The sequence below is a fragment of the Stegostoma tigrinum genome, chromosome 5 (genome assembly GCF_030684315.1).
Source record: "Stegostoma tigrinum isolate sSteTig4 chromosome 5, sSteTig4.hap1, whole genome shotgun sequence".
NCBI lineage: Eukaryota > Metazoa > Chordata > Chondrichthyes > Orectolobiformes > Stegostomatidae > Stegostoma > Stegostoma tigrinum.
Window position 1 is genome coordinate 37,840,366 of NC_081358.1, and position 20,369 is coordinate 37,860,734.

At 43.4% G+C, this 20,369-nt stretch overlaps 1 protein-coding gene across 6 annotated transcripts in view; it reads left to right on the top strand.

The window, feature by feature from the left end:
- Positions 1-20,369, top strand: part of col14a1a (collagen, type XIV, alpha 1a) — a 222,218-nt gene that overhangs the window by 79,594 nt on the left and 122,255 nt on the right. For all 6 annotated transcript variants that reach the window (XM_048528630.2, XM_059645936.1, XM_059645937.1 and 3 more), the window contains 11 exons: positions 2,078-2,239; positions 3,688-3,848; positions 5,208-5,337; positions 6,870-7,015; positions 7,645-7,774; positions 9,549-9,688; positions 10,690-10,816; positions 10,972-11,111; positions 12,536-12,668; positions 13,707-13,763; positions 15,511-15,653. In XM_048528630.2, the coding sequence (XP_048384587.1) occupies positions 2,078-2,239; positions 3,688-3,848; positions 5,208-5,337; positions 6,870-7,015; positions 7,645-7,774; positions 9,549-9,688; positions 10,690-10,816; positions 10,972-11,111; positions 12,536-12,668; positions 13,707-13,763; positions 15,511-15,653 (1,469 nt within the window). The remainder of the gene's footprint in view (positions 1-2,077; positions 2,240-3,687; positions 3,849-5,207; positions 5,338-6,869; positions 7,016-7,644; positions 7,775-9,548; positions 9,689-10,689; positions 10,817-10,971; positions 11,112-12,535; positions 12,669-13,706; positions 13,764-15,510; positions 15,654-20,369) is intronic.

Sequence of the window (20,369 nt, forward strand, 5' to 3'; positions counted from 1 at the left end):
CCTCCAAGGCCAGTGTATCCTTTCTTAGATGTGGACCCAAAGCTGCTCACAATATTCCAAATGCAGTCTGACCAGAATCTTATACAGCCTCAGCAGTACATCCCTCCTTTTGTGCTCTAGCCCTCTCAAAATAAATCCTAACATGGCATTTGCATTCCTAACTGCCCACCGAACCTGTATTTAACCTTAAACGAATCCTGAACCACGACTCCCAAGTCTGTTTGTGTTTCAGATTTCCAAAGTGCAGTCACCATTACTCCCTGACACTCTTGAAGTTCTTGTGTGTTATTAGTGACTTCCACCATGAAGACTAATGCAAAGTACCTAATCAGTTCCCCTATTACTTCTTTGTTCCCCAATACAACTTTTCTAGCCTCATTTTCTAGTAATCCAATATCCACTCTTTCCCCTATTTTGTATATATTTTAAAAAATCTCTTGAAGTCTTCTTCTGTTTTACTAGCGAGCTTACCCTCTTAGTTCATCTTCTCCCTTTGTGTTTTTAGCTGTCCTCTGCTGGTGTTCAAAGGCTTCCCATTCATCTTCACCATATTGTATGCTTTTTCTCTGGCTTTGATGCTGTCCCTGACTTCCCTTGTTGGCCATGGATTCCTCTTTCTCTGCATTAGAATTTTTCTTCTTCTTTGGGACGGAAATGCTTGCCATTGCTCCTCCACAGTCTTCCCTGCTAGACTCTCCTTCCGATCAACTCTGGCAAGCTCCTTCCTCATGTCTTTGTAGTGTCTTTACTCACTTGTAACACTGTTACATCTGATTCCTGCTTTCCCCTCTTAAACTGCAAGGTGAATTCTATCATATCATGGCCGCTGGACCATGTAGGTTCCTGCACCTTAAGCTCCCTAATAAAATCTGCCTCATTACACATCACCAAATTTCCTATTCCTAGTGGACTCTACCACAAGCTGTTCTAAAAAAAACCCATCTCATAGACACTTCACGAATTCCTTTTCTTGGGATCTGCTATCAATCTGATTTTCCCAGTCCACCTGCAAATTGAAGGCGCCCAAGGCTAATGTTAATGTTCTTTGTGCCTTTTCTATTTCCTACATCCTGACTACTGCTAGGAGGCCTGTACATAACTTCAATCAGGCCTTTTTTACTTTGTGGTTGCTCAACTCTACCCACACAGATTCTATGTCTTCTGGCTCTATATCGCATCCTGCTATTAACTTAATTTCATTTCTTGCTAAAAAGGCAAATCGCCCAAGAGCCTGTCCTTTTGATTGGACTTGCATTCTTGGATATTTAGTCCCCAACTCTGAACCGCTTGCAGCCACATCGCTGTGATATCTACAACATTGTCCTGCTAATTTCAATCAGCACTACAAACTCATTTACCTCGTTCCGAATACTGCATGCATTTAAGTACAACATCCTCAGTTCTCTGTTGGTTGCACCACCTTCTCATAGTTGCCTCGTTATCTGCTGTGCCTCAAGTTAGACTCCTGATCCTTTTCATACCTCTGTCCTATCACTTGTTCTATAAAATTTAATAACCTCCCCTGAGTCCCCTTCCCACCTTTAACTAATTTAAAGTCCTGATGACCACTTTATATAGCCTTTCCACTGGATCCTAGAGTAGGACGCCTAGGTTCAAAAATAACATCTCTGAACAGGTTGATGAGAAAACATTTTGTTAGATTTCCACATTTTATAGGAGGTTTACAGTTCATACAATGACCATTTTGAAAATGAGGAAAAAAAGACAATTGATGCCAGTTTGTTAGTTTCATTGCTTTTCTCCATTATGAACAGCGAATCATGTCAAATTGAGATAGTAAGAACTGCAGATGCCAGAGTCAGAGATAACACAATATGGAGCTGGAGGAATACAGTAGGCATCTGAAGAGCAGGAAAGTTGACATCTCAGGTTCGGACCTTTCTTCAGAAAAAAGCGTTTTTTTGCGACTCCTCAAGAATGCGCCCTCAGCAATGCGCCTCATCTTCTGGTACTACAATCAAGCCCACCCCAGCTCAGAGCCCCCCTCTCCCAGACCTGCAAAGAATCATGTCAATTTGTTTGCTCAAGAATTCTTATCTTTTCTGTTAAACAATAGGTGTGAAAAATGCAGATGTGAATGAGCTAAAGGCAATTGCCTCTGAACCTGATGAGACACATGTATACAATGTAGCTGACTTCAATATCATGAACACGATTATTGAAAGCCTCACTAAAACGGTGTGCTCACGTGTGGAAGAGCAAGACAAAGAAATAAAAGGTATGAAACTGTACCTTTGCACTTGGCATTAATGTCATTATGTAATTATACTGTATATGATATGCCCCTCTTTCTCATAAACTTCTTTATTTTCTCCCTACCTCTCAGCTCAGTACATTTTCTACAGTTTATGCAACATGTGAATCAGTAAACTGTTTGATTTTCCTCATTAAGCACTCAATATAAACTTTACCTCAGTGAGATTTTTGAAAATTTACCTTGTTTTTCAAGATTATTGGAATAGACAATTGGCAGAATTTTTTAGCAGCTGAAACAAATTATTGCATCCATATAGATGACTGTTTCGTATTAGATGTAAATCTGACAACAAAACCCAAATTAAGTCACGAGCCAGGGCTAATGCATTACACTCAGCCTACATGAATTAGGAAAGTTTGATGTCATTAATTAAGAACTGTTAATGAAGGCTTAAAATTCAGTGGATACATTTAGTTATGCTGTTGTGAAGTGCCTAATTTTTATTTCAAAGGAGGATTGCTTAAACCTGCTTAAGATCTTAAAAATGATAAACCTGTTGGACTATAACCTGGTATCAAGTGACTTTGTCTACCCCAGTTCAACACCGGCACCTCCATATCAGAATTATGTGATCAGAATGATGAATAATAGTAGGCAAAACGTGGGTTAAGTGTTGAAAAGGAGAATACCAAATTGTTGAGAAAATCTGGAACAGCAGGAAATGAAATATTGCAGGCAGGAAGTGAAATACATAAATGAAATATTTCAAACAGGGTTGAATTTTTACTTTGGTCTAACTTCATATATCTTCAAGAAAATACTGATTTTAAAAAAAGTATAATTTATACGTGAACTATCATCTATGGCCAAACAAACAACGTATGTTAACAGTGCAAGTATGATATTCACTTTCAACATTGTTTTAAAAGGCATTATTGTATAATCTGGTCATTTTGGTACATACAGAGCACACAAAATCTCCCCCAAGCAATACCAAGATTTTATGGCTTTATTAATCTAAAGAGGAACATTCCTTCTATCTTGCCATCAAACTACTCAGACTATTAAGGGTAAGACTCATAGAAAAATGATTTCCACTAAGTAGGGAGTCCAAGACCAGGGGAAATAGTCCAAAAATTAGCACTGGGCCTTTCAGGGGTGAAATTAGAAAAACTTTTGCATGCAAAGTGGGCTGGAAATTTGGAACTGTCTACTGCAAATGGCAATCGGTACTAGATTAATTATTAATTTTGCATCAGAGATTGGTAGATTGTTGTTAGCAAAATGGGACGTAGACAGGTATAAGAAATTAGGACACATTATGACATAATTGAATTGAGGGACTGACTGGCCTTGTCCTGTTCTTAGTTTTCTAATTTGGCTTTTTGATAACAATGTCAATAGGCTTTCTGCAAATTTGTGATACCAAACTAGAGCACCAGGTTTTTATTTTGTCTCTAAATCTTTAGAAGCGACTGGAAGTTTGATTTCAAACCCAGTGGCACCTGCAAACCTTGTAACAACTGACATAACAGCTCGGAGTTTCCGTGTCAGTTGGTCTCACGCACCTGGGAAAGTGGAAAAATATCGTGTGGTTTATTACTCTACCACAGCAGGTCAGCCTGAAGAGGTACGTCGGTGTTCATTCTAATCAGAAGTAAATACGTGCAAAGTTTAACAAAGCATCAATGTATGTATAACGGCAAAATGCTACCGATGATTCTGAAATAAAGGGAAAAAAGGGTTGGAAATACTCAAACAATCAGGCAGCACCTATCATGAGAACAATCGGGTTATCAGTTAAAAGTTTTCCCTGGGCATTCAGAATCTGGCTTAAGACCCATATAAAGGCCTTGAGCCTACTCTTGCAGTCGAGGCATACCTTGGCACAGAAAGCCAAATTGTCTATCCCTTTGTTCATTGCCCTCCAGCTTGGGCTGACTGTCCGCTTCTGAAGCTGGAGGATCCAAGAAGTGGGCCTTGGCACTGTTTGGCCAATTGCTCCACCAGGAGAGGTGGGCAATGCTGAGACACAAAGGTGAACACAACTGTGAGTCAGGATGGAGGTGCTGAAACCTTTTGAAATTCAAACAGGCCCACTGTTGCTACAGTGATCACCGTGGAGGGCAAACCTGTTCACAGGAATACATTTGGCTTAGCCTGCAGCCTTTTCATTTTCCTTTTAGTGCCAATGAAATGATGCACCCAATAGGTCTCCAACTAGCAGCTGGAAAATTGCAACAATTTGATGTTGCCTGCTTTTGAAATCCCTTGGTGCTGGACACTGCTCTGATGCCAGGGAAATGTCAATGATTTTATTTTCAAATTGGCAATAAGTGGAACCTTAATTTTTTTTCCAATACTCTGTGTATCTCTGTGGAATGGGTTGTCACTTCTCACCTCTGCTTTATATATTTCTGAACAGTCTGTCTGGACTAGTTCTGACATGGCAGGTGCAACTTAAGTCCAGACCATTTGGTCCAGGGATAGGGACATTTTTACCAGACCCCAAAAAGTAAACATGTTAAGGACTACAGTCTCTTACCCACTCAGTATCTGTTGCACTTAATCATTATAGCATTCACATATACATACACACCATTATTCACAGACTATACCCCTTGGTGCTCATTTTCAGGAGACCACATCACAAACTAAGTGCGAGATAGTTTTCATATACCTAGTGGAAAGTGCTATGTGCAAATTGGCTGCTGTGTTTCATACGTTATAAGAGGAGCTGCACTTCAAAAGTGCACTATTGGCTGTGAAAGCACTTTTGGAATGTCCAGATGTTGTGAAAGATGCTGTAGAACTGCAATTCCCTTTCTTTGATTTTAATCTTTCGCCAGAGAGTGCAAGAGAACCAACTAGATGCAGAAATGCTCTTCTGTGCCAAAGATCATAAATTATCCGGCTTTGAACTGATTCCAGCTAGGCTGTGTCACAACTAACTCTGAAAGCTGAGAAATGCAAGTCCTTTTCTCTGTAGGTGGTTGTGGATGGAACCGAATCAACAGCTGTCATTCAGAATCTGATGTCCCTGACGGAGTATCAACTTGCAGTATTCGCCATCTATGAGAAGGCAGCCAGTGAAGGTTTACGTGGGGTCGCCACCACATGTGAGTAACACATAGCTTAGTCCCGATCCTGTGGTTAGACTAGAGTGGCCAAACTCTCCAGGAATGTCCTGGAGCATTCACGAATGGAAGATTAATGTTCAGAATGCTGCTGGTAACAAAAACCTGTCAGAAAATTCAGAGAGATATTAGAGAAAATCAATTGTTCCTCTCCATTTTCTTTATCTTATTTTATATTATTGATTAAAATAATATTGAGGGTGGGGAAATGCTATTTGACCAATGGGTGGTGCAGTAGCTCAGTATTAGCTTCACAGCACCAGGCATCTGGGTTCAATTCCAGCTTTGGATGACTGTGTGGAGTTTGCACATTTTCACATCCTCCCTATGTCTAAGTGAGTTTCCTCCAGGTGCACTGGTTTCCTCCCACAGTCCAAAGATGTGCAGATTAGGTGGATTGGCCATGCTAAATTGTTCTGTATTGTCTAGGGATGTGCAGGCTGGAGGGATAAGTTGTGGTAAATGTAGGGTCACAGGGATAGAGTGAGGAAGTGGGTCTTGGTGGGGTGCTGTTTGAAGGATCAGTGCAGACTTGATGGGCTGAATGGCTTCTACCTGCACTATAGGGATTCAATGATTCTTAACAGGGATAGATATTATTGAGGTGGGTGTTTATGTTTTTAAACCTTGAGGATTGCCTCCAAAACAGCCAATGACCCTGGCTTAAGCATCAGCATTTGTGATTTGAGAACCAGTTGTGCCTGGAATGCAGACACATTGCTGAAAACAAGTTTAAATGAAAAGTACAGACAGTGCAAAAGAATGGTTTTGCTGATGCTTGGAGGCTGGGGTTTTGGCAGAGTCTTTGCCATTAGAATCTGAAGCAAGAGAACAATAAATGTTGAATAATGCCTTGTTGTATTGCCCTCTGAAGGAGCAGACAGAAGTTTATTAATGTATACAACATAATTTATCAACTTAGCTACCACTCCAGTCCAAGGTTCAGTTTAAGGTCAGGCTTATAGTAACTTCTATGAGACTAGACAATCAGAGGATTGATTCCATACAAACTGTGCATGAAGATGAGTCAAGTTTGGGAGTGCATTATGAAGCACTGTCCCACTTTATAATCATAGATTTGATTGAATTTGAGGCTTAAACTCCTCACCAGTCACTTGCTATTCATTGTGCTGAAGCCTTTTATTAAACTATTGGTAAATGTGGATGGGCTTGGGGTGGGGTAGGGGGTGCGATAGGGTCATAACCAGAGGGAGCACCTTCTCCAGTGCCTACATATCCCATTTATAATATGGTGACCAGAACTGCACAGTTCTCCATGTATGGGCTGACCAAATTTGACAAAGGTTAGGGAAATCTTTCCTACTTTTCACTCCTACCTCTCTAGAAATAACATCCGCCCACAGTTTGTCTTCTAAAGGCTTTATTAACTGTAGCACAGCTTTTATTGACATGAGTTAAGATGCAGCCATAATCTAAATGAATGACAGAAAAGGCTCAAAGGGCTGAATGGCCTATTCCTACCTGTGAACAGCCATTTGTCTCTTCTCTTCCAGTGGCACTTCCTGCAGCTGCAGACCTGAATATCTATGATGTGACCCACAGCAGCATGAGAGCCAAGTGGAAACCTGCACCGACTGCCACTGGTTACATGATCCTTTATGCTGCACTCACGGGGGGAGAGACAGCTGATGAAAAAGAGGTACACATTTTCGTTATGTGTTCATTGTTTAACTCCATTTGGGCTGCTTCCATCCAAGCCACGCGGAAAATTGCATTCACACTTCTACAAACGGGACAAATGGACATCAGCTCATTTTTCTATTAAAAGAAGAATTCAGCCTTTTATTGTCAAATATGGAAGACACAATGCAGTTCATTTATTATCAGGAAGATATAATTTTCTTTCATTTTAAGCAGGTTTGTTGAAATGATGAGACTGAACTCTGAACTGTCAGAAGTCTTGGCTTTCCATGAGACTTCAAGCTGAGGTTCTGTTTATCCTCTAAGATGGAAGTACAAGATTTCATAGCCACTATTTTGAAGTTGAGCAGAGTATGATTGTAGTATTGTAGAGGAAAGAACAGTGGGAATGGCACCAATTGGGTAGGTCTTTCAAAGAGCTAGTACAAGCATGATGGACGAAGCAGCCTCTTCGTGTCCCATTTCATTCTGTGAGTCCAGGTCAGACACAGGCTTCCAGAAATAAAGGCTGTAAATTCAGAAGAGTGCCTTTGTGTGTTGAACTCAACCTGTAGAACGTGTGTTTTATATTGACAGTGAGATCATCAGAAGTGCGATTGAGAAACCAGCTTGTGTTTTCTGCTGTAGGTAAAAGTCGCTGATTCAGTTACAGACATAGAACTAGAGGGATTGACTCCAAACACTGAATATACTGTAACAGTGTACGCCTTGTACGGTGATGAAGCGAGCGACCCGCTGACTGGACAAGAAACAACATGTAAGTCTCACCTGTGCTTTTACTAGTTTATATTCCTGCTGGACAAAATCCTCAGGTAAATCTTCAACTTTATGGGTGACACCATGAGATGTGCACTTCTAGAATCGTATAGCACAGAAAGTGGCCATTCAGCACATTGCTTTAATCTGACCAGTCCTACCTGTGTGATCGGTGGCCTGGCTTAGTGGCTGCTAATAGATGCCACACTCAATTTGACAGACCATTTTCTTTACGGTCTTTTTGGGGGTCTCATTAGACGGGAATAGTATGCACAGTTCAGGGATCGCATCCCGTTTGGGACACAGTCTAAATTCTGGACATTTGTGCTTATCTTTTGAAATAGAAGTTTGAGTTGTTATTATTTTTGTTATCATTCAATAACAATTGTGGGGAGAGTGTGGAATAGTAATAATGTGACTGGACTAGTAATAGCGAGTCTAGACTAATGTTCTGGGGCAGTGATAATGGGAACTGCAGATGTTGGAGAATCCAAGATAACAAAGTGTGAAGCTGGATGAACACAGCAGGCCAAGCAGCATCTCAGGAGTTCCTGAGATGCTGCTTGGCCTGCTGTATTCATCCAGCTTCACACTTTGTTATCTCTAATGTTCTAGGGCCTTTGGTTTACCACGGCAACCAATTGAATTTTCATTTCAGTTAATAAATCTTGAATGTAAATTAGTCTTGACAGTTATCATCTAAGTTGAGATTGTTGTAAAAACCCATCGGCTCACTAATACTTTTGAAGGAAATCTGCCATTCGTACCTGCTCTGAGCTCCATGTGACTCCAGACCCATAGCTAAGTGATTGACTTAACTACCTCCTAACATGGCCTAGCAAGCTGATAAGGGATAGGCAATAAGTGCTGATGGTGTTCGTGACACATCTTATGGAACAATGGTGAAAGGTATCAAGGTACTTCAGAAGAGCAATATCAGACAAATTCTGATGGTGAGCAACATTAGGAGATATTAGGCCAAAAGGTTGACCAAAGATATAGATTACAAAGTAGATCTTTGAGGAAGAAAGCAGAGAGGCAGAAACATTTAAGGATGGCGATTCGAGAGCATAGTGTTTAGATAGCTGGATACATTGCTGCCAACAGTAGAGTAGAAATCTGGGATGTTTAAGTGGTTAAAGTTGTAAGAGTGCACGTGCCCCAGAAGATTGTAGGGCTGGAGGACATCACAGAGTTAGGGAAAGGGTGATCCTCCATTGAATCCCTACAGTGTGGAAAAAGGTCACTTGTCCCAACAAGTCTACAATAAACTTATGAAGAGCATCCCACCCCCCACCCTATCCCTGTAACCCATTTCCCACGGCTAACCCACCTAACCTACACATCCCTGGACAAGATGGGCAATTTAGCATGGCCAATCCACCTAACCTGAACATGTTTGGACTGTGAGAGGAGCATCGAGAGGAAAGCCACGCAGACACAGGGAGAATGTGCAAACTCCACGCAGCCTAAGGTGGATTCCAACCTGTGCCCCTGGTGCTGTGAGGCAGCAGTGCTAGCCACTGAGCTGATCCTGTGTAAGCATTTGAAACTAAGTATTAGAATTTTCAAATTGAATGTTTCCCAGCCCAGAAACACATATAGGCCATGGGGCTAGGATTAGTAAGAAGTATATTTACAGATTGTGTGTAATATTTTAATATGCAGATTTTTCCATTGTGGAAAACATGTAGCAAAAGAGATGATTTGCAAACTCTTTCTTACATTATGTGTGCATTTAGATGAAAATATTTTTTTTTCTTCCTTTTACTCAGTGCCACTCAGTCCTCCTCGAAACCTGGAATTCTCAGAAATTGGGCACAGCACTGCCAGGGTCAGCTGGGAGGCAGCTTCAAAGAAAGTTAATGGATATCGAATCATGTATGTGAAAACCGATGGCGCAACAATAAACGAGGTAAGTGCAAGAATTATTTACTGAATGATGGTTAATGGGGAGAATCAGAAGACAAATTTACTGTTAACATTCTGACCTTTAGGCCAGGAGATCTAGGTATGAGACCCACCAGCCCTGGACTCTCACAACAGGTCTGAGCAGGTTGACTAAAATACTTTAGGAAGAAGATTGGTACCATTAGCTGGTAGTGGTAGGTACTGCAAATAACAATCCTTAGTCTCCCCACTAGTAAAAGTTGAACCATTTGTGAGAGTGTATGAGCAAATTTTTTAAGCTGGGAATAATTCTCTCAGCTCATCTCATCACCTTTCCACTGTTGCTATGGCAGCTGCCTTGCAGGGCACTGAATTAGTTAATAGGAATAAACTCTTTAGCTTCAGTCTATCATCAGGTGTGATCAACATTTGAGGCACTGCAACCCTCCGCCCCACACCCCATGACTCAGCAGAGAATGAAGGATGACCCAATGACAAAACTGTGGCAAGTCTGCACAAACCACAGAGCATTGCAATAACCATTACCACTAATAACTTTCCCTGAATTATCTCTATTCACTCAGTGACACTGTTAACATCAGTAATCAACTTGTGGCACTGAAAAAGAAATACAAGCTTGCTGTATGAAGGAATATAAAAATACTGGCAACTGTACAATGAAGAGATTGGAGTTATACCAGCTAAGTGAATTGAAAAGCTGGGATAAAACAACAAATTTATATAAAGTGCACAGCACAGAAACAGGCCATTCAAGATAACTGGCCCATGCTGGTGCTTATGTTGCATTTAAAGCCTTCTCCTAATGCTTTTCATCCCACACTATTCTTCAATTCCTTTCTCCATTATGTGCTTGTCTAGCTTTCCGTTAAATGTATGTATAATATTCACATCAACCACACCTTTGGTGGTGAGTTGCATATTCTTTCCACTCCCTCAGTAAAGAAATTTCCCTTGAATTCCCTGTTGGTTTTATTAGTAACTATGTTGAGTCCATGGTTTCTCTAGGATGAAGTTGAAGGCTCAACGACAACTTTCTTAAGTAACCTGACATCACTTACAGAATATACGGTTGCTGTTTTCTCCGTTTACGATGAGGGGCAGTCAGATCCTCTCACAGGGAGTTTTACCACAAGTAAGCAAGCATCTTTTCAGCAAACATTTTTGCTCTGACCTTCGGTCACATTGTGTCTTAAATTAATGATTCAATATGAAACATTTCTGCGACAGAATGCACTTCATACATTCATATATGTGTTGCTCTTTTGTTTTCATCTTTGTCCAATTCAGAGAAAGTTCCAAAGCCCTTGGATTTAACAACCAGTGATGTTTCTACAGACGAGTTTAGAGTTAGTTGGAAGCATTCTGCTGATGACGTTACTTTGTATAGACTGGCTTGTGCTCCCCTGAGTGGTGAGGAGGCAAAAGAGGTAAGGCACAATTCATCTAGAAACAGAAATGGTGTAGGAATTCAATCTGAAATTAGATCTGATCATTCTGTGCAACTCTGAATACCTGAATTCACATAGTCACAGCTTATGAATGGGAGAAATAATCAGCAAAATCTTCTTCAGTGTGTTTGTTGTAGCAAAGTTATGAATCCACAACATTCACAATTTAGCTCTACCCACTGAACAAGGAACATTTCATCTTTGTGTCTTCTGCAAGGTACCAAACCAAATATGTCACGCTGAAACTGGTCAGAGGATGTATTCATCTGAATTGTCACATGAGGTTGAATTATGTGAACAAACATCAATAAATATTTAATTTTAAACACACAAAAACAGAAATTGCTGAAGAAATTCAGCAGGTCTCGCAGCATCTGTGAAGAGAAACAAAGTTAATGTTTTGAGTTCCGTGACTCATATTTAGAATGGTTATGAGTTCTGAACTCGAAATGTTAACTCTGTTTTCTTTCCACAGATACTGTGCGACCTACTGAGTTTCTGCAGCAATTTCTATTTGGGGTTACCGTTGACCAGAAACTCAACTAATTTCACCATATAAATATAGTGGTTACAAGGGGAGGTCAGACGCGAGGAATGCTGCACAGGTTAACTCACCACCTGACTCCCAAAAGCCTGTCTATCATCTACAAGGCACATGTCAGGAATGTGATGGAATATTCTATACTGGCCTGGATAGATCCAGCTCCAAGGACACTTAAGAATCTTGACACCACGCAGAACAAACACACTGCTTGCTTAGCGCCACAGCTACAAATGTATTGAAGAAATTTGCTAAAAATCCTGAAGCAGTAGCTTCCAAACCCACGACCAGTTCCATCCGGAAGGACAAGGACAGCAGATATGCGGGAACACCGGCACCACCCCAACCTGCAATTTCTCCTTCAAGCCACTCACAATATTGACTTGGAAATATTGCCAATCCTTCACTGTTGTTGCACAAGAATCTTGAAATTGCCTCCCTAATGGCATTGTGGGTCAACCTACAGCATGTGGACAGCAGCGGTTCAAGAAGGCAGCTCACCACCCCCTTCTCAAGGGCAACTAGGGACAGGCAATAAACACTGCCCAGCCAGCAACACCCACATCTCACATGAGAATATAAAAACAAGGCCAAGCAAGAAAAGTAAATGGACAAAATGACTTCCCTTATCCATAAAGTAACCTACATAATTTTTGACCACTGAATTAATTGGAGGAAAATCTCGCTTTGACGGATATGTAAACTGACTCTCAGAATTCAGTAATACTCTTCAGTATTAGGTGTACACCTGTTAAGAATGGTGGCAGTAACATTATATTAACAATGCACCTTTGCCTTTCTACATGAACAGAGTTAACATATGGGAATGAGTGAATTGTACTGGAAACTTTTTATTTTGCAGCTTGTTTTGAGTGGGGATGTGGACACCATTGTTCTCTACGATTTGTTGCCTGGGACAGAGTATGAGGTTTCTCTCTCTGCGATTTACAGTGATGAGACTGAAAGCGATGTTGTGGCTGTTCTGGAGACGACACGTAAGATGACACATTTGGAAGTACCCTGCTCAATTTGCTCAAATTGTGAACTCTCTTATGTAAAACAATAGCTTTGGTCTCCTAAAATCTTAACAAAAATGATGGCTGCTTATTTGAAGCAGCAAATTGCACTTATATAGCATCTTTAACATGGTAAAATCAGCCCAAACTTCATTGTAAAACAAAATTTGATACTGAGCTGCACAAAGAGATGTAGGACAAATGACTACAATTTGGTCAAAGAGGTAGGTTTTGAGGAACATTTTAAAGAAGTGAGAGGTGAACAGTTTTAGGGAGGGGATTTCAGAGGAAGTGGGCTCAGTAACAGCAGGTATGGCCACTAACAGTAGAGCAATGTAAATTGATAAAGTGCCAGAGATCAGAATTGGATCAGTACGGAGACCTTAGAGAATGGTAGGGCTGGAGAATGTTACAGAGCTTGGAAAGGGTGTGACCATTGAAGGATCAGAACATAAGGATAATAATTTTAAAATTGAGGCGTTGTGTTTGGGGACCAAGGTAGGTCAGTGAGCAGTGTGGGTTTTGGGTGAACAGAACTTGGTATGAGTTGGGATATGTGCAGTAAATTTTTGGATAGCCCTAAAATTATGGTGAGTCTACTATGAGAAAATTGGAGTAGTGAAATCTGGAGAAAAGAATTGTGAAGGCTGTTCCCACGTACATACAGCTGTTTTAACCACCAAGGTGAGTGTCTAGTGTCCTTGGGCTCTCTGTAGCTGTTTTGCTTGCTGCAGTGGAACAAGTTGGGAAAGTAAACTAAACGGGCTGAAATTGGTTATGGCCCATTTCCAGGCCATTAGCAGAATAGAACATAAGGCCTCAGTTCACTGGGTGTTTTGAATTACTGTCAATGCTGCTGTATATTTTATTTAAATGTTAGCAAAAATACATTACTTGTGTTTATGAAGGTTTTACCTTTTATGTGTACAGTGCTAACTTTTAAGGTAAGATGTACATTTATTAGTTTATTCTAGCAGGTTTCATGCAGTTTAGATTTATTTTTCACTTCAATTACAGTTCAGCAGATAATTACAACAACAGCAGCTACAACAACAACTCAGAGACCAACGACAGGTATGTGATTATCAGCGGTAAGAAAACTTACAGACTGAAAAAAAACTATATGTATTTCCAAACAAAATTAAACATTTCCCTGTATTTAATAAGTTGGCCTCTTGTTAACCATCTCCTCAGTAAGAGATAAAATTGACACAGGCAATTAATTGTATCTCCATGAGCATTATTCATTGAATTTTACAGAAATGAGCTATTTACACTCGACTGATCTTAATGCTGTACACCTCTAAACCCTTTCATCTTTCTTCTACTTCTTCTCCTTTGATGATCTATACTATCTACCTTAACTCCTTGTGTGATAGAGGGTTCCACAATCTCAATCCTGTCTTGGTAGGTATTCTCCTGAATACCCTATTGGATTTATTAGTTACTGTGTCATACCTTTGATATATTTCTCTCAGGTTCAGTATTCCTTTGAGTGACTCACTCACTCTTTACAAACCGGGATATGTCTCCACTGGCCCAATATTGAATGAGCTATGAGCCCACAGCTGAATAACTGAATAACCCCATTTTTTTTTGTATTGTTTCTCACTGGAATGGAACATGCCCTGTTTGGAGATTTCTTGATTTCAGAACATACACTTTGGCTGCCTGTAGCCAGCATCATTAAATCAAAAAAATGGTCACACCTTTGAAGAGGTAATTTTGATGAGTTTGACCTGACTGCCTGCAAGAGCAACTCACCTCGCCCCACTACCAAGTACCCACCCTCCTACAACCTTTCTCTGTGGCCCTGCAATTCTGTTTTCCTTCAGATAATTACCCAATGATATTGATAAAGACTAGTAAAGTGCTAAGCTGATGTATTTATCAGTAAACAATCGACATTTTTGAAGGATAACAATAATATGCGGTGTACTTTTTAGTCTCCTTACTAAAAGAGGGATCTACTTTTACTGAGACAATTCCGACTGGGTTCACTAGATTGATTCTTTGGGATTTGGGGATTAGTTATGAGGAAAGATAGGGCCCATTCTTGTCGGATTGTAGAAGAATGAAAGGTGATCTTATTGAAGCATTCTGTGGAGTGCTGGGATGGTGGGTTGGGGGGGGGGGGGTGAAGAGGATTGACAAGACAAATACTGAGAGGATGTTTCTCCTCATGGAGTATTATATTACAAAGCTGCACAGTTTGCAATGAAAGAATTTCCCACTTAAGGCAGAGACAGGGAAGAATTTCTTCTCACAGAGGATGAGTAGAATTTGGAATTTATTTGCCCCAGACAGCAGTGGAAACTGGGACAACGCACTGAAGACTGGATAAGCCATTTTTGATTGACAAGGGTTACAAGAAACAGGCAGAAAATGGGACTTAGACTCAGTTGTATTAGCTCTGATTGAATTGAATGGGGAAGAAGCCTTGATGAGCTAAATAGCCTGCTCCACCTACTTACGTTGTGTAAATTAATACAAACTGCATCTTTCAACATCTGTTTCAAGAAGATAGCAAATGACAATAGGCTAATGTAATGTTAATCTTTGGACAGGTTGCAGTGTAAAAGAGCACAAGCAAGTGCAACTTCCAGTTCCAGGTCTAATTACTGCTTCCTTTTTAAAATGTTTAAAGAGCTAATAATTTAAATTTGAGAGATGAGAATTATTTTTCTGACTCACAAACTGCAGTTGCAGTTATTTGTTAAATTATTCAAAAAGCTTAAGTTAAAACTCGAATTATCTAAAAGTGCAAATATTGCCAGGTAGTCGTGCTGATTGTCAATTTGTTGTGATTTGTTGGATCCAGTTTTTCGATCTGGAATAAGAAATCTAGATGTGAGCGATGAAACCACATTTAGCCTACACGTGTCCTGGGATCCTGCTGATTCCCGTGTCACACAGTACAGAGTGTCCTATGTCTCTCTTAAAGGAGACCGTGCAGAAGAAGCGGTAAGCATGGTCTGTATAAGTTTTTATGCATTTTTATTAGGAGTGGGAGTGTCGTTATGATTGGCAGCATGTAAGGTAAACTCAATTTGAAAACCAGGGGGGGCACAACTTTACTGGTTACAACATCAAGTTCTTCCAGCGTTGCTGTTTACACTTCAAGTATTAACTGAATCACTGCCTTCCCTCACAACCTATACCTCAGCCCTGCTCAAAAATATTCCCTTGGGGATTCCATTTCGAGAATTGATTCATTGCTGTGATGACTGAGAACTCTGAGAGCAGGAGTACAGCTGTTATAATGGGGCCAGCGCTCAGTGAGTGGGAGTACAGCTGTTATAATGGGGCCAGCGCTCAGTGAGTGGGAGTACAGCTGTTATAATGGGGCCAGCGCTCAGTGAGTGGGGGTACAGATGTTATATTGGGGCCAGGGCTCAGTGAGTGGGGGTACAGATGTTATAATGGGGCCAGGGCTCAGTGAGTGGGGGTACAGATGTTATATTGGGGCCAGGGCTCAGTGAGTGGGAGTACAGCTGTTATAATGGGGTCAGGGCTCAGTGAGTGGGAGACCAGATGTTATAATGGGGCCGGGCTCAGTGAGTGGGAGTACAGCTGTTATAATAGGGTCAGGGCTCAGTGAGTGGGAGACCAGCTATTATAATGGGGCCAGGGCTCAGTGTGTGGGAGTACAGCTGTTATAATGGGGCCAGCGCTCAGTGAGTGGGAGTACAGCTGTTATAATGGGGCCGGGGCTCAGTGAGTGGGAGTACAGCTGTTATAATGGGGCCAGGGCTCAATGTGTGGGAGTACAGCTGTTATAATGGGGTCAGGGCTCAGTGAGTGGGGGTACAGCTGTTATAATGGGGCCAGGGCTCAATGAGTGGGAGTACAGCTGTTACAATGGGGCCGGGGCTCAGTGAGTGTGAGTACAGCTGTTATAATGGGGCCAGGGCTCAATGAGTGGGAGTACAGCTGTTATAATGGGGCCAGGGCTCAATGTGTGGGAGTACAGCTGTTATAATGGGGTCAGGGCTCAGTGAGTGGGGGTACAGCTGTTATAATGGGGCCGGGGCTCAGTGAGTGGGAGTACAGCTGTTATAATGGGGTCAGGGCTCAGTGAGTGTGAGTACAGCTGTTATAATGGGGCCAGGGCTCAGTGAGTGGGAGTACAGCTGTTATAATGGGGCCAGGGCTCAGTGAGTGTGAGTACAGCTGTTATAATGGGGTCAGGGATCAGTGAGTGGGAGTACAGCTGTTATAATGGGGCCGAGGCTCAGTGAGTGGGAGTACAGCTGTTATAATGGGGCCAGGGCTCAATGTGTGGGAGTACAGCTGTTATAATGGGGTCAGGGCTCAGTGAGTGGGGGTACAGCTGTTATAATGGGGTCAGGGCTCAGTTAGTGGGAGTACAGCTGTTATAATGGGGCCGGGGCTCAGTGAGTGGGAGTACAGCTGTTATAATGGGGCCGGGGCTCAGTGAGTGTGAGTACAGCTGTGAAAATGGGGCCGGGGCTCAGTGAGTGGGAGTACAGCTGTTATAATGGGGCCAGGGCTCAATGAGTGGGAGTACAGCTGTTATAATGGGGCCAGGGCTCAATGTGTGGGAGTACAGCTGTTATAATGGGGTCAGGGCTCAGTGAGTGGGAGTACAGCTGTTATAATGGAGCCAGGGCTCAATGTGTGGGAGTACAGCTGTTATAATGGGGTCAGGGCTCAGTGAGAGGGGGTACAGCTGTTATAATGGGGCCAGGGCTCAGTGAGTGTGAGTACAGCTGTTATAATGGGGTCAGGGCTCAGTGAGTGGGGGTACAGCTGTTATAATGGGGCCAGGGCTCAATGAGTGGGAGTACAGCTGTTATAATGGGGCCAGGGCTCAATGTGTGGGAGTACAGCTGTTATAATGGGGTCAGGGCTCAGTGAGTGGGAGTACAGCTGTTATAATGGGGTCAGGGCTCAGTGAGTGGGAGTACAGCTGTTATAATGGGGCCAGGGCTCAATGTGTGGGAGTACAGCTGTTATAATGGGGCCAGGGCTCAATGTGTGGGAGTACAGCTGTTATAATGGGGTCAGGGCTCAGTGAGTGGGGGTACAGCTGTTATAATGGGGCCAGGGCTCAATGAGTGGGAGTACAGCTGTTATAATGGGGCCAGGGCTCAGTGAGTGTGAGTACAGCTGTTATAATGGGGTCAGGGCTCAGTGAGTGGGAGTACAGCTGTTATAATGGGGCCAGGGCTCAATGTGTGGGAGTACAGCTGTTTTAATGGGGCCAGGGCTCAGTGAGTGGGGGTACAGCTGTTATAATGGGGCCAGGGCTCAGTGAGTGGGAGTACAGCTGTTATAATGGGGCCAGGGCTCAGTGAGTGTGAGTACAGCTGTTTTAATGGGGCCAGGGCTCAGTGAGTGGGAGTACAGCTGTTATAATGGGGCCAGGGCTCAGTGAGTGTGAGTACAGCTGTTATAATGGGGCCAGGGCTCAGTGAGTGTGAGTATAGCTGTTATAATGGGGCCAGGGCTCAGTGAGTGGGAGTACAGCTGTTATAATGGGGCCACGGCTCAATGAGTGGGAGTACAGCTGTTATAATGGGGCCAGGGCTCAATGTGTGGGAGTACAGCTGTTATAATGGGGTCAGGGCTCAGTGAGTGGGAGTACAGCTGTTATAATGGAGCCAGGGCTCAATGTGTGGGAGTACAGCTGTTATAATGGGGTCAGGGCTCAGTGAGTGGGGGTACAGCTGTTATAATGGGGCCAGGGCTCAGTGAGTGGGAGTACAGCTGTTATAATGGGGCCAGGGCTCAATGTGTGGGAGTACAGCTGTTATAATGGGGTCAGGGCTCAGTGAGTGGGGGTACAGCTGTTATAATGGGGCCAGGGCTCAATGAGTGGGAGTACAGCTGTTATAATGGGGCCAGGGCTCAGTGAGTGTGAGTACAGCTGTTATAATGGGGTCAGGGCTCAGTGAGTGGGAGTACAGCTGTTATAATGGGGCCAGGGCTCAATGTGTGGGAGTACAGCTGTTTTAATGGGGCCAGGGCTCAGTGAGTGGGGGTACAGCTGTTATAATGGGGCCAGGGCTCAGTGAGTGGGAGTACAGCTGTTATAATGGGGCCAGGGCTCAGTGAGTGGGAGTACAGCTGTTATAATGGGGTCAGGGCTCAATGTGTGGGAGTACAGCTGTTATAATGGGGTCAGGGCTCAGTGAGTGGGGGTACAGCTGTTATAATGGGGCCAGGGCTCAGTGAGTGGGGGTACAGCTGTTATAATGGGGCCAGGGCTCAGTGTGTGGGAGTACAGCTGTTACAATGGGGTCAGGGCTCAGTGAGTGGGGGTACAGCTGTTATAATGGGGCCAGGGCTCAGTGTGTGGGAGTACAGCTGTTATAATGGGGCCAGGGCTCAGTGTGTGGGAGTACAGCTGTTATAATGGGGTCAGGGCTCAGTGAGTGGGGGTACAGCTGTTATATTGGGGTCAGGGCTCAGTGAGTGGGGGTACAGCTGTTATAATGGGGCCAGGGCTCAGTGTGTGGGAGTACAGCTGTTATAATGGGGTCAGGGCTCAGTGAGTGGGGGTACAGCTGTTATAATGGGGCCAGGGCTCAGTGTGTGGGAGTACAGCTGTTATAATGGGGCCAGGGCTCAGTGTGTGGGAGTACAGCTGTTATAATGGGGTCAGGGCTCAGTGAGTGGGGGTACAGCTGTTATAATGGGGCCAGGGCTCAGTGTGTGGGAGTACAGCTGTTATAATGGGGTCAGGGCTCAGTGAGTAGGGGTACAGCTGTTATAATGGGGCCGGGGCTCAGTGAGTGGGAGTACAGCTGTTATAATGGGGCCAGGGCTCAGTGTGTGGGAGTAAAGCTGTTATAATGGGGTCAGGGCTCAGTGAGTGGGGGTACAGCTGTTATAATGGGGCCAGGGCTCAGTGTGTGGGAGTACAGCTGTTATAATGGGGCCAGGGCTCAGTGTGTGGGAGTACAGCTGTTATAATGGAGCCAGGGCTCAATGTGTGGGAGTACAGCTGTTATAATGGGGCCAGGGCTCAGTGAGTGGGGGTACAGCTGTTATAATGGGGCCAGGGCTCAGTGAGTGGGAGTACAGCTGTTATAATGGGGTCAGGGCTCAGTGAGTGGGGGTACAGCTGTTTTAATGGGGCCAGGGCTCAGTGAGTGGGAGTACAGCTGTTATAATGGGGCCAGGGCTCAGTGAGTGTGAGTACAGCTGTTATAATGGGGCCAGGGCTCAGTGAGTGGGGGTACAGCTGTTATAATGGGGCCAGGGCTCAGTGTGTGGGAGTACAGCTGTTATAATGGGGCCGGGGCTCAGTGAGTGTGAGTACAGCTGTTATAATGGGGCCAGGGCTCAGTGAGTGTGAGTACAGCTGTTATAATGGGGCCAGGGCTCAGTGAGTGGGGGTACAGATGTTATAATGGGGCCAGGGCTCAATGTGTGGGAGTACAGCTGTTATAATGGGGCCAGGGCTCAATGAGTGGGGGTACAGCTGTTATAATGGGGCCAGGGCTCAATGAGTGGGAGTACAGCTGTTATAATGGGGCCAGGGCTCAGTGAGTGGGAGTACAGCTGTTATAATGGGGCCAGGGCTCAATGAGTGGGGGTACAGCTGTTATAATGGGGCCAGGGCTCAATGAGTGGGAGTACAGCTGTTATAATGGGGCCAGGGCTGAATGAGTGGGAGTACAGCTGTTATAATGGGGTCAGGGCTCAGTG